Source organism: Diorhabda carinulata, chromosome 4 (assembly GCF_026250575.1).
Source record: "Diorhabda carinulata isolate Delta chromosome 4, icDioCari1.1, whole genome shotgun sequence".
NCBI lineage: Eukaryota > Metazoa > Arthropoda > Insecta > Coleoptera > Chrysomelidae > Diorhabda > Diorhabda carinulata.
In genome coordinates, this window is record NC_079463.1 from 24049348 (window position 1) to 24064070 (window position 14723).

Consider the following 14723-nt stretch of genomic DNA (forward strand, 5'->3'; position numbering starts at 1 on the left):
GATTTAACGATTACACTCATCGTCTGGCTTAGAAGCTTTCTCAAAGACCGATCCATCCAAGTCGCTATCTATGAACACACCTTAGAAAGGTTTGAGATCAACACTGGTGTCCCCCAGGTATACATCTTGTCACCAACACTCTTTCCCCTGTACATCGACGATCTACTCGAGTGAGGTAGAAGCAATGTGATTGAGTTTAATGCAGCAGGGTGCTGTTTTTACAAAGAAGGTGGCCACTCATCAGCCCAGGATTTGGTCCTGTCTAAACATTACCATCACCATCAACGCAAATTTGCTTGTTGTGTATCGAGGCTTGGGAGTAATATGTCGTGGCAGGTCACGAGGCCGATTTAGCCAATGCAGCCTCAGAAAAACTAGGAGCCCTATTTAATATCAAATAGCTTCATACTCTATTCTTCTACAAGGCCCAGATTCGTTCATCTTTGGAATATTGTTCGCACATTCGGAGCTTGGCTCCCAAGAATACCCTGAACTCAATGTAGAAGAGCGCCGTTCGACTTATAAGCGATCCAGAGTTGACCAGAAACCTGGACAGCTGAGACCATAGAAGAAGGAAAAAGATTCAATTTATCGGAACACATTTGGAGAAATGCAATTCTGTGGAATCAGCTAGCTGGACACGTCTTGCTTATATGCTGAAGTACTAACCACGGAAACTGGTTGGTTTACTCATAAGTCTCACTATGGAAGTAGAACAACGCTTGAAGATTGACACGACACCAAAAGAGGAAGAAGAATTAAAGAAACGCTGACATATTTCAAATTTTTTCTTCCATAGCAAATCAGAAATACAATTTTTTGAGAATGGAAGGCTGCAAATTTGTTCACACCAAGTGACTTGATAAAACATTACTAATGACAAAAATACAGTATTTTAAATAATACGTCTTCAGTACTTACTACAATGCAAAATAGTTACAACCGTACTTAGAAATATTACTCTTAACAAATGTCCTCCAGTAAACACCAGACATAACCTGACGCGACAACTTTCTGGCGATTTCTCGCGTCGATATTTCTGTATTTGTGATAGAAGTTGTACCAAATTAAAAAATACACAAATTACATCAGTTCGAAATTTTGCATAATTCGCTATAGCAACAACAAAAACAGGAACATTTCTAAATCATCCGATAGTAGACGATTTTCCCACCAAATGTGAATTACGAAACGTTATTCATTTTTTCATGTTTCATCAGTTGGTCGAACTGATGGTGAAGGACATTGTTTTTGGAATCGACCAACAGGACTCACAAAATGCAAACGAACCTTTAACAACCATAAGGTTAATGTAACTGTTTATTGGAACAAAAAAGGGTGCTGCTAGGGGAGTTTATGCAGTTTGGAATAATGCAGATTCGTGTAGTGAAACTTTGCAACGTACACGAAAATATATTCAAAATAAACGAAGAGGCATGCTGACTCCTGGAATTGTTCTTCTACACGACGATACCAGTCCCCAACGATTCCGTCAGAAATTTCAATTGGACAGAACGCCCACCATGCAGTCCCGACCTAACATCGAGTTATCTTTTCCCTGAACTGAGGGGAAACTTGGTGGGTTACATTTTATGATTAAGGTATAGCAAAGCTTGTTCAGAGATGACAAATGCCTTAATCGTCAAGATTATTACGTAGAGAAATAAGCTGTATTGTATGCTGTATCTTAACGTTTGGTAATAAAATCTTTTTTGGAGGCTAAAAAAACAACTCTCCTAGTGGCTAACATTCTTGGTGTTCATTTTTGGGTTCAAAACTTGATAATATCTGCTCAATAGCCGCCAGTGGATATTCATTTGAGAATTATTATTATATTCTCACAAATTTAAATTAGAAAGTGTTCAATTTGCACCAACCAACCTAACCCAACTTAACCAAGTTTCATATTATTAATATTAACTTATTTATTTCAGATGGTGTCACGCATTAATACTGTGTCTTCTGATTCATGGCCTCCAAAACGTAAGTAAAACATATTTTTACGAAAACAAATTCATGATCAATTGAATTAAAGCAATACATACATTTGTTAGTAGGTAACTATTTTAGTGTCAAATTACACACAATGCATCCCGGATAATTTGTTAATGGTCATCAGCAAACATTATTTCGTAAGATCTGCTGTTCGTGTTATTAACACACATGTATTTATGTGAGTAACGGAATCACTAAACTCGATTTTTGAACTTTGCATCTGCACGATCAATGGTTTTATACCTGCCCAATAACAATTGGGCAGGTTGTATAAACGATTTATCCACTCACACGGACTTAGCACCAAAGTTTAATTCTAATAAGCTAATTTTTTGCTGAAATGTCGAAAAGTATGAAAAACCGCAAACTTCAGTAACCTAGCAATTACGCTGCTCATGGGAATTAATTGTATTAAGTCTTTTGAAGAAAATAAGTAATTTTCAATGTTTAAAAAACCATAGACAAATAAAACAACATATGTCTACGACCCGAATAACTCGATCAGTTTCCGTACAACAATGAACGTGATCCGGGCTAGTTTCTGAAGATTCAGATCATAATCGGATAAATCAGATCATAGTTTCCGAAAAGTCCTTTATTGAGGACAACATAATACAACAATTCAATGAATTCGTCCTATTTTCTCTATTATACCATATCTTTGGAATCGATTTTTCACACGTTTTGAAAGATTAGATAAGTTCCACAGTTAACACACTCAATATTAACAATTTCATTCCACATTTTTAACCAATATTTTTGTTGAGCACATGTGTAGACTCAAATTCATCTTCTACCGCGTCAAAGTTTGAAGATTTTTCTTGCACATAATCATTAATAGTTATCACGTATTTCGATAACATGAAAAAATCCTCTCCTTCACGATTCTCTGCTATCATTTCAGTTGAGCTTAGATCAAATGTACTACGGACTATTGATCACATTTAGCTCCAATCACGGATAATATGAACGTACTTTCACCAATCTCAAATTCATCTTCTACTTTGATCACCGAGATTCCCAGATTTATCACCAATAGAATATGTGTGAAACATAATCGATATAAAATTGAGGCAGCTTCACACTTAAACTAAGAATCTTGATTAATTATGAGTTTAACTAGATACATTAGAAAATTAATAAGAAATCATGAATTTTAACCCATTAGCCCATGGGCTCCTAAATGGCGCACTTTCAGGATTAGTATTTTGTCAGGGCTTCTTCACTCGCAATACGAACAACTTTCTTTTGAACATACATACTAGGTGATTGATTAGTGCGATAAAGTTCAATGCCACAGCCAATTCACAATTAATTGTTGAATGATATGGGTACATTATATATAAGAATAATAATCGGATTATATCCAAGACGGATAAGGATTATCCACCTTTCAACCTCGCATCGTCAGAATCTTACTTGCAGATAGTATTAGAGAAGCTGGAACCAAAGTCACGAAAGGCACTACCTCAACCATCCACATGTTGACAAAGAAACTTCAAACAGATGCTTACTAGCGGAAATCTCTTTCCAGAGACCGAAGACTTCATCCAGGATCCTAACCTAAACAAATGCAGTGCCAACAAACATCAGAGACCATTCAACATATCTGCTTGTAGTGTGTTAGCTAATATCCGACATAACCAAGTGTGCAGCAACTGGCCAACAAGTTCAGTCCTCTCAATATTTATATACCTTATTACAAGTACCAGCCGCAGAAGGTGCTCAAAAATGACAAGTTTAGACTCTACTACGATAGATCTAGACGATAGGTGACAAATACCAGACCTGACATCATGATGGTTGATAGAAGAGTCAATTCAGTCCTCCAAATACGCGGATCTCCCAATTGAGATTAAACAGATGTAGAAAGAGTCGCAGTTATTATGTCAGCAGCCAACGTCGTGCCTGCACGATGGCAGCACCAAACTGGGATTAACAAAAAGCACCTTCGCATGAGAATAATTAGATTTCTTATGGTGTAGCGTGGTGTACTATTGTTTTTTTGCTACATACACAATCTTTTATGATGATACCGGTTTACACTTGAATTTTTGTGAACACTTATTCTTTATTTTTGTCGTACGATGCGCGGTTCACGAGATATTTGATAAAACGTGACACGCACTTGGATTTACATTCATGGGACACCCCTGAATATATTTAAAAAAAAATCCCTTCTCTAAAACTTTGCAAAAAAACTTTTATAAAAGCGAGTGATCAGGCTTAACACTGCCATTCTCATTTCTTGCTTCACGTTGATCTTTGAACGATATTTACTTTTTATTATCTATCTATCTACAGCTACAGATATTTTACATAAATTAAATGTTGCAAAGAGAATTAAATTTCTCGAAGCTTTTCACATTTGTTAGAATAGTTATTTGTATGCCAAGGACCGAAAGTGCTATTTTGTTGGACGAGTCTAAAGACGAGCGAAGCGAGGCGAGCAGCAGACGAGTCCAACAAAGTAGTATTTCAGCCGCGGCGTAGACAACATTCTTTAGACGACGTATACTTGTAAAATCCAAAACTTTTTCAATTACACTGAGGAAAGAAAATAAATAATAGAGAATTATAAACATTTTATTCATAATTTTTTCTGGTGACACCACTTCATAAAGAGCTCGTACTGTTTTTCGTACCTTGCACGAGATTTATCCGGCAACGAATTAAGAACGGCCGCATTATTTTCTTCGGTGAGATCAGATTGCGTTGATTCGAGTAACTCTTCATCGCTGATGTTTTCTTTTTCATCATCATTCAGTGTATTCATTAATTAAGACAAAACTTCGGATAAAACAAATAATTTCAGAAAATTAAAAATTTAAGGTTATGCTAAATCATCGAAGTGAAACTGTCAACTGTCAACATTGAAGTGGCTGTCACTTTCAATACATGGAACACTAAAAACGCAACTTTCGGTATATGAATGAATACAGAACGAACAACTTTCAGATGGCGTCGTCCAAAAATTCATTTTGATCGACTACCCAAAACTCCACCAAATCGAGACAAGCGAATTTTGTTCAATTCAAGATTCTCTTCTTCTAATTAAGTGAATTCTGGTAAATATAGTGCATGGGAAGGTTCTTGGATCTCTCCATTGCTTAGACACCTTGTGAGTTTGGAAAGATATTCCTTTAAAAGGATCAGCAAATCTTGAGAGATAAAAAACTAATTACAAGCTGCGAATTTATGAAATTGTGGAAAACAACTTGACCGCCATCCTGTATTTTTCTTGTCCACAACTGCAGTGTTTCTGTGTTAGTTTTATTATATGCATGTTATTGTCTTGAAGGGCAATGTAAAAATATAATAAAAGTCATTTTTATACAACCGGTGGTAGTTTATGAAGCGGCACGCACTTTGGAAACCACTGCATTAGCCAACTATCAGAGTAGATGTCCAGAATTCTCTGAGAGTGAAATTTCAATCGTAATCATATAAAAAATATGCTCCAGATCGTTTTACTATTGATTATCAGTTCTTTGTAACACACTGTATACTCAAATATTTTTATTTCAGATGTGCTACTGCCAGTCATTTGAAGATACGACAGCTTCTGTTGAGTACAGCGTAAGCAGCAGTCGCAGCACCAGTGTTGGTAGTAAAGGTTTTAATATAGATTCGGATAATCCAGATTCGAACAATCATTCTAGAGAAGCTCTGAAGCTTGAAGCTAATTCTCCGGAAGCGGTAAGTGTCTGATAATACAATGTTTTCGAGTTAATTTGTTTTTTTCGGACATTTTGGTTAAATACCTAAGAAATTTGTTCAGTTTTTGAGGAAACTATGTTATGGGATACACTAGATAATAAATATCTTGCCCGGTAATTGAAAAATGAAACAAATTAAACAAAAATAAAACTGCTAATCTAGAAGTTTTGACTTCACTTTCAAACAAATACGGAAATTCCGAATAAAAACTATTTCTTTCTAATGAATTTATTTATAAATTCACTATCTATACCAAAAGATCGTAAATCTTCGAGCATTTCAAAGTAACTTTGGCCCGTAACATGACTGTCATAAAAGTATGGACCCATAAGACCTCCCGTATGCATAACTACCCACACTCACACCCCAGGCTGATTTAATTCTTCTTCAATGAAGACATGATGATGCTGGCACATATTTGTGCCGATTGGCCGTACCGTTCAGCTTGAAGGTTGCTTCATCCGAATGCTGGAACTGCGGATCATCCAGACTGCATCCGAGTTACCACTCGCAAAATTCCAGTCTGAGATCGAATTCATCCTCGTGAATTGCTTGGAGGAGACGCGAACGGTAGACGTAGATTCGTTGGCTGCTCAACTAACGCCAGCGCCAGTGTTTTGATATTTTCGTTATTTCTTACACATAGTGTTCGTCCAGAAAGCGACGAAAGGTGGTTCAAATATACCGGAATTTTTGAATAAACGCGCGAAAAATTTAGTAACTGGATTGGATGTCAGACTTGTTTATTTCGAAGCGTCGAAAACAGACGGGACCACGTAATCTCGCTTTTTAATGTATTTATAGGCCTGAATGAAAAGGATGTTGCGCAACTCATCATTATTCGATTTTTTGTTAAAAATAATGTAAACTCTGTGGAAATCTATAGAAAGCTACTCAAGCAATTCAGATATAAAAGCTTCTCCAAGACTTGACTGTATACATGGTGTTTCGCTTTCCTAAAATTCCGAGAAGTGATGGCAACTTTGGACATGCCTAGCGCCCCAGATTACTGGTGATAAGGTTGTAGAAAAACTCACTCAAATAATTCATGAGCGGCTTGGTTACAGCAAAATTTCAGCCAGGTGGATGCCAGTTAAAGTGAAAAATACACTGTCAGCGGTTAAGGTGCTATGTACAATGTTTTGGGACCTAAGAGACGTAATTGCAGTAGAATTTTTCAATGAACAATAAACTGGGATCGAGTAGTATTATAGGAACCTCCTAAAAAGTACGGTGAGACCTGTCTAAAGATAAATATAACGCTATATTTCAATTCGTAGTGCGATATTGCTTCAGGATAACACCAGACCGCGTTCAGTTCGGCTTACGATGTAAACGTCGAGTGAATTTGGTTGAGAAACACTGGAACACCCTTCTTATAGTCCTGATTTATCACTTTGCGACTATTATTTGTTTTGTCCATTGAAAGAGGCATTTAACGCAATCCTTCGTGCTCGTTATATGACAAGCCGAGAGATTTTTACGAAAAAGGCATTCGAAATCTTCCGGAGAGATGAGTAAAAGTGTGTAGAGTGTAACGAAGACTATCTAGAGAAACTGTACAAAATTTCAGCAAAATTCCGGTTTATATTTGAACTACCCTCGTAGATAGCCCTCGTATATCTATTTCAAGATGCCCGAGTGTGGAGAAAGTCATTATGGTATAAAAAAGGCTTACGCCGACTAAATACTTACCGTACGTTGAGAAATACCGTAGTATTGAATAAAATCGCGAAGATAAAAGATGTAATCATCTAATTATGAAATGATAGATGTTTTCCTTATACAGGATGTTTCTATATTCGACCGACAACGCTCTACCACAGAGAGATCTCAATAAATGATTCATTTTGATATACGAACCCTTACGGAGTCTAGTTGCTTGGATATAGGGTGACAAATTGCTTTTAACATGAAAGGAACACATATTTCCATTTTCTGGCGTCTATAGAGACAATTAGTTTCAAGAAGATTGATTTTAAGGTAATTGGTTGACTAACCAATTTCCGAATCGATGTAATTGGTAGAGATGCAGAAGCCGAAAACGGTACACAGTATCGAGTTTTATCAAGAGTACTACATGATACGAACTGTGTAACTAGCGCCCTCTATGAGAGTCAGAAAAAACAATAAAATGTTGCCAGTAGTTGCGACAAAATCGTGAAAAAATGTGTATATTATATTTTTTCCTTCAACGCCCTTTATCTTGAATACGGATGGCGTTACGATAATTTTTTACTGAGCAAACAAAATATTTTACAGTTTTCTATCTATTCTAATTCACTTTTTTTGAAACACCCTGTACATTGCAATATTTCAATTATTTGAAGAGTTTTTACCAGAGTTATGAGAGTATTTATGTGCATTCTACAACAAACACTTTATGAATTCAAAATATAAAAAGCGAAAAAAACTTTATTAAAATTAACATTCTTCACGAACGTATTTAGTATGATATTTGAATAACTGTTATCACAATATTGTTGCTGTAATAACCCATCATCATTTTGATGGACACAATAAATGCGAAGTAAATTATTCTAAAAGAATGGAAAATTTCAACACGTGCTCGTTTCGTTATATTCCGGTGTAGCGTATTGACAAAGAATGCGATGTTAAATTATACAGGGTGTTTCTATATTCGACCGACAACGCTCTACCACAGAGATTCATTTTTATATAGGAATACGAACCCTTAGTTGTCACTTTTATCCCCTTTTTACGCCACTGGAGCAAATTCTTTTTTTAATTTTGTTTTTAATTACCTGATTGTTAAGAAACTGATAATCTTTTATGAAGCTAAACGTTACAAAAATACCAAAAAAATCTTTTGCTTCCGATTTTGCTCGAATTTCGCACGGGGAAATATTTTGGCATGAGGATCTCACAATCTATCAGTTTCTCCGAAAAAAAAATATCATTCAGCAAATAGAGAAAAGTCATGAAAATTGGATTTTCTCGATAACCATTGCTCGAACTCAAAAACTGATGAGATTTTCGGAATCTCCATAAAAAAATACATGATATCGTGTTGTTTTTTGAATACTTTCTCATTACTTATTTGATAAGATAGCTGTTTAAAAAAATAGCAGATATAATTGATTATAAATTTTTAGTCTCACCCTTAAGAAGTGGCAACCAATTATACACTATATCTTAGAACTGGTTGTCGAGTTACATGGAGAAGACTATAAAATCGTATAATCATAGAATAATTAAAAGTATTGAGGTTTCATTTTGAAAAAAATCGATATTTTATCTATGCGAGTCGTATAAAGGTTTGCGGATATAACAGGTTCTACGGAATCAAATAAAAAAATTGGATTTTCTGGGAAACCGTACTTCATATTAGAAAACTGATATGCATCCAGAAATTACATAGTTTTCTTTTCGATTGTTCGGATTGTAGGAAATCCGATTGAAAACATAAAAATTTAGCATTAGAAAAATATTACATGGGAGTCTTAATACAATAATTCCAGGTGAGACCCCTATGGTAGAATGTCCGAACTACATTTTAAATTCCACTCAGTTCTTACTGTAAAGTGGAGTAAGAGTAAAGTTTGTCACTTGTCAGACAGATGGCGGTGGGCGAATCAAGAGGAGAAAATTGTAGAAAAGTCATGACAATTGGATTTTCTGATATGCATCCATATATTCCATAGTTCTCTTTTCCATTGTTCGGATGTTAGGAAATCCAATTAAAACATACAAATTCATTATTAGGAAAATATAACGTGGGAGTCCTAATACAGGGTGTTTCTATATTCGATCGACAATGCTCTACAACAGAGAGATCTCAATAAATTATCCATTTTGATATAGGATAACGAACCCTTACGGGGCCTAGTTGCTGAGATTTAGGGTGTTCAAAATTTTAAATCAAAAATTTGCCTTAAATCAAGAACGCTTTCAAATTTTTTTTTCAAATTTTTTGACCAATACGCTCCTTAATAAAATAATATTTTGACATAAACAAATTTTGGAAAAAATCAACCAGTGGCGCGCTGTGGGGGTTAATAGTCACTTTTATCCCCCTATTCTTTACGCCACTGGAGCAAATTCTTTTTCAATTCTGTTTTAAATTGCCTGATTAGTTTTAGTTAAGAAGCAAGCATGTAAATAATTTACAAAATAAGGAAATTAAAATATCATAACTAAACCCGTTCGTGAAGAATGTTAATTTTAATAAAGTTTTTTTCGCTATTTCTATTTTGAATTCGTAAAGTTTTTGTTGCATGATGCACATAAATCCTCTCATAACTCTTTAAATAATTGAAATATTGCAATGTGTTTCAAAAAAAAGTTATCCTGTTTTTAGGATAGATAGAAAATTGAAAGATATTTGGGGTTTGCTCAGTAAAATTTTTTGGGAACGCCATACGTATTCAAGATAAAGAGCGTTGAAGAAAAATATATAATATACACATATTTCCACGATTTGGCCGCAACTACTGGCAGCATTGCATTGTTTTTATGTCTGACTGTCATAGAGGGCGCTAGTTACACTTAATATTCTTGAAACTGACTGTCTCTATGAAAATATTCTCAAGCGTTTTCCTTCCATGTTTAAAGCGATTGGGCTACAGAACAGTTTGTATATAATTGAACAACAATGTATTTAGTTTTTTCTTCTTAATTCTAGGTTGTCTTTATCGGCAAAACAAACGATTACGTCCCTGTACCGGCCTTAAGGAAGCGGAATGACGATATTAACGGTGATGACATAGATTGGCAGCATCCATATGAAACGTGGGATAGAGAATATAGAAGATTCCGTTTTAATAACACCAGAGTTCAACGTAAGTATTGTTCAACTGTAATTTCAAATATCCATAATAGACTGTAGATGCAAGTTGATACAAATCAAGATAAAATTCAATAGTTTTTTCTATTTCAAGATAAACGTTTTTTTTTCAGATATAGAAGCTGAATGCCAGGACGATTACATGAAAATCCGTATTGGTCTTAATGGTTCCTTCACAGGACTGGTATATTCGGCCGGTAAGCACGATAAATGTAACTGAAGATTCTGAAGTTGGAAATGAATATAAGTTCACTAATTTGCACTAATTTGTAATTTTTTCAACATAGAACTTATTAGAATTCACAAACCAAGGATCTAACCAAGAGAAAATGCGTTGCTCTAGCAATATTGATTAAAAAAATTCAACACCTTATGCTACTTTTATCTTGATTGGTAGAACAGTAGTCGTTGTCTTTGTTAAAGCAGTAACTGGTAGCGTGCTCTACCAGCTGCTTTTTAGACATAGATCACCCACATCGTTTAGGTAGCCAATTCGAGTTCCCGTTTCAACGTCATCTCTTGTTTCATTAGCAGTACTAAAAGTACATGGAAACGACAGTTTCCTTTCTGTTTTTTGCGGCATATTTTTCAAAACAATTTAATGGAGTTGCAATACCTAACCAAAACGATCCTGAAAGTTGGTGTTAAATATGATGCATTCTTTCTTTTTCAATTAAGAGGAGAAAGGGACTCTAAAAACGAAACAAAGAAAAAATGAGACCAACGAAAGTTTTTTATTACATTCGAAAAAAATACAGAATAAACATATAAATAAGTACGAGGTCTGGCTATTAAATAACAAGACTCTGCCCAGGTCGCCTTGTGACTGTTTCAACTCCGAAAACAGTGACCAAAATCAGCCAAATTGTGCGTGCAGATCGTCGAATTAACCGGATGATTGCCGAGGCTGTAAACGACGATAAAGAAACGATAAAAAAAATTAAACACGAGGAATTACACATGACAACAGTCTGTGCGAAGTTAGTGCCAAAAAATCTGACTAATGACCAAAAGCGTCAACGGGTCTGCTCAGATTTCCTTGAAAGGTTTGAAAAAGATCTACTTTGAAAGGGACCCGATTTGAGTCGATGGAAGCGGTAAAGCAAAAAACGGCAGAGCTCCTAAAGGCGCAAAGAAGATTTCCAGCACTGCTTCGATCAATAGAAAAGCTGTATGGAAAGGGAAAACCCTTTTTCGTTACCAGTGTCGTTATTTAATAGCCAAACCTTTATACTCTGCAACCAAAAATCTATTGTGGCCCCCTTTATTGCTATGACAATGGAAAACACAGTATTTGGAGCTAAATACTCCCACTCCTCTTAGAATCTTCTGCATGTGGGATGACTGTAGCTGCCAGAGTTCTTAGTCTTCTATTTCATACACTCCCAGGTGTGGTGCCAGTTCCATAGCCGTCTTACAATTTGAGAGAATGTGGACGTAGAGAGCTGAGGCACATTTGTAATTTCTGTAACAGAAAAAAGAAAAATTCAGTATGTTTCTTACACAGCAGTTGCATGTGTATAAAGATTTACATTAAACTTACGTGAGTGTTTGAAGAGCTGTCTTCGTCCATATACTGTAATAGGGATTAGAAGTTTCAACGCATTGGGGGATGAATGATCTCAATGTTGTCTGGCCTAAGTCCGTCTACAAATATTATTGAAGATAGATATAGACCCTCATAGCTATCATCTTGTAAGTACACCTATTATATCCACCTTTAGTTTTTTCTTGTGTTTGAACGTTTTGTTGTAGTGGTGCTTCTGGTGGACACCAAAAGAAATCAGTTATCCAACAACTGCGAGGTCTATAAATATATTATGTATTTTTGAAAATTGACAAAAATAAAAAATACCTCACAAGGAAAATGAAGGGTAGACACCACATCCTTTACTAACCCCACACCTTAGCATTCTTGTTTTAAACATAAAGAGCTGAACGATAAATTCGTTCAAAATTTCCTGATACTATTAAGCAAACACCACCCCCTCCAAATTTAATGCGGTTTTATCCAACAACAAGTGTACAGATGCCATAAACGACGCACTCACCATTACAATTGGATAGCCAAATGTAAAAACAGATAGGTATTATACACCAAATCAGAACCAGTTGCACATGATGCAAAATCAACAACAATTTGAACACTCTTAACAATTAACACAACCAAATAATTATGGAATCGTAATGAACGTCCAAATAACGAAAATTATATCAATAAGAGATGAAGATTCCATCTTCACACACTTTCAATTTTCGTATAACAATACTGCGACTATCTTCTTAGAAGACAGGCATAAGTTGACCAATATACATGGTCACACGACGACGAACTTGATAGCGCCATCCTCATATTGAACGGTACAGATTAATAAACACCACTACACACTACATACTACACATAACACACTACACACTATACACTACACTCTACACACTACACACTATACACTACACTCTATACACTACACACTACACATAACACACTACACACTACACTCTACACACTCTACACACTACACACTACACATAACACACTACACACTATACACTACACGCTACATACTACACACTACACAGTACTCACCACATACTACACTATTCAGTATAAATATCGCCAACGGTTGCAGAAATTCCAACATAGCTGGTTATATTGCTAAGTGGAGCTTTTTTTTGTATTACACAATGAACATTGAAGAACAATATTCATTTTGCAGGTTATGCCTACGATCCCGATTGTATGTATATCAATGGTACCGGCAGAGATTATTACGAATTTTTTATCCAATTAAACAGATGCGGAACTTTGGGGAAAAACACCCACAATGACGAAACTGAAAAATCACCAACAGTAAGTACAATAAAATTTTATTATGGGATAAAATTATGTAGAGAGTTGCTCTTGAATTTGCACAACACTGTTATTATTTTCAAGATTACCACACAGCAATTAGTTTTTCAATTGATACGTAGGTCTTATCAATAGTATCAATTTGAAGAGGTTCCATGTATTAAGTGCTATAAATCGATATTGATAAATAAATATTTCAAAATGAAATGTAAACTCGCCTCTTAAGGAAAAACGTAAAGTAAATATTCTGCAAAATATTCTGGTTACTATTACAAAAGCGGATTTTGTTTCATAAAACTCCTTTTAGCGAAATTATTGTCAACATTAATTCTAGGACATGATTTAAATTATCATTCAGATATATTTTGTGAAACATCTGTAAGTAAGAATAATTCTCACTCAAAACATAAACGTATAACTTTAAACTGAAAAAACGAATTTTACAATGAAGACGTCAATAAATGGTATCGGGAATGATGAATCGCTTCGATCTATTTGCTGTAAATTTGTTTAACTGCTCGATCCATATAAACAACAGTATGATACCCAAGTAATGGGTGGGCCAACCAAAATGCACGATGTTCTTTCTTTCAAATATCCCCAAAGAAAGAAGTCCAACGGTGTCAAATCACATAATCGTGGCGGACAATTAACATCGCCACGAGGTAAGATAATACGATCATTAAAAGAGCCATTGTTTAGTTGGCTGTGTGGCAAGAGGCAGCATCCTGTTGGAACCACATATCGTCCAGGTCCATATCCTCAGTTTCTGGCCACAAGAAGTCCGTTATCGTCTTGCGATAGCGAACAGCATTCACGGTAACTGCTTGGTCGACCTCATTTTCTAAGAAGTATGACCGGGTGACGCCGTCAGCACATAAACCGCACCAAACAGTCACTCTTTGTGGATGCATCGACTTTTCAACAATCACTCGTGGATTCTCATTTGCCCAAATGCGGCAATTCTGCTTGTTAACGAATCCACTAAGGTGAAAGTGTGCCTCGTCGCTGAAGATGATTTTCTTTGTAAAGTCACCATTCACTTCAGTCTGTTCAACGAACCATTCGGCGGCAGGCTTCAGCTCTTGAGTCAATTGAACCTTGTAAGCGTATAAATTCGAATCTTTATTCACAATTCGCATCAGTGATGTTCATGAGATGTTTAATTGTTGGGAACGACGACGAGTCGAGGTTGACGGCTCTTCTGCCACACTATCGCGAACGCAGAACGAACGGGGCGAGCATGGACAGGTGTTTTCACATTTCCTACAGATCCGGTTTGTTAAAATTTGCGCACAATTCTCCCGATTGTGGATACATTTGATCGATTATGCTGACCAAAAAAATCAC

At 35.8% G+C, this 14723-nt stretch overlaps 1 protein-coding gene across 1 annotated transcript in view; it reads left to right on the plus strand.

Moving 5' to 3' along the window:
- The window catches only part of LOC130892206 (uncharacterized), a 36322-nt gene that overhangs the window by 11815 nt on the left and 9784 nt on the right, over positions 1 to 14723 (plus strand). Inside the window, exons 2-6 of the mRNA XM_057797438.1 lie at positions 1935 to 1983; positions 5524 to 5694; positions 10361 to 10517; positions 10636 to 10719; positions 13240 to 13373. Of these exons, the coding sequence (XP_057653421.1) occupies positions 1935 to 1983; positions 5524 to 5694; positions 10361 to 10517; positions 10636 to 10719; positions 13240 to 13373 (595 nt within the window). The remainder of the gene's footprint in view (positions 1 to 1934; positions 1984 to 5523; positions 5695 to 10360; positions 10518 to 10635; positions 10720 to 13239; positions 13374 to 14723) is intronic.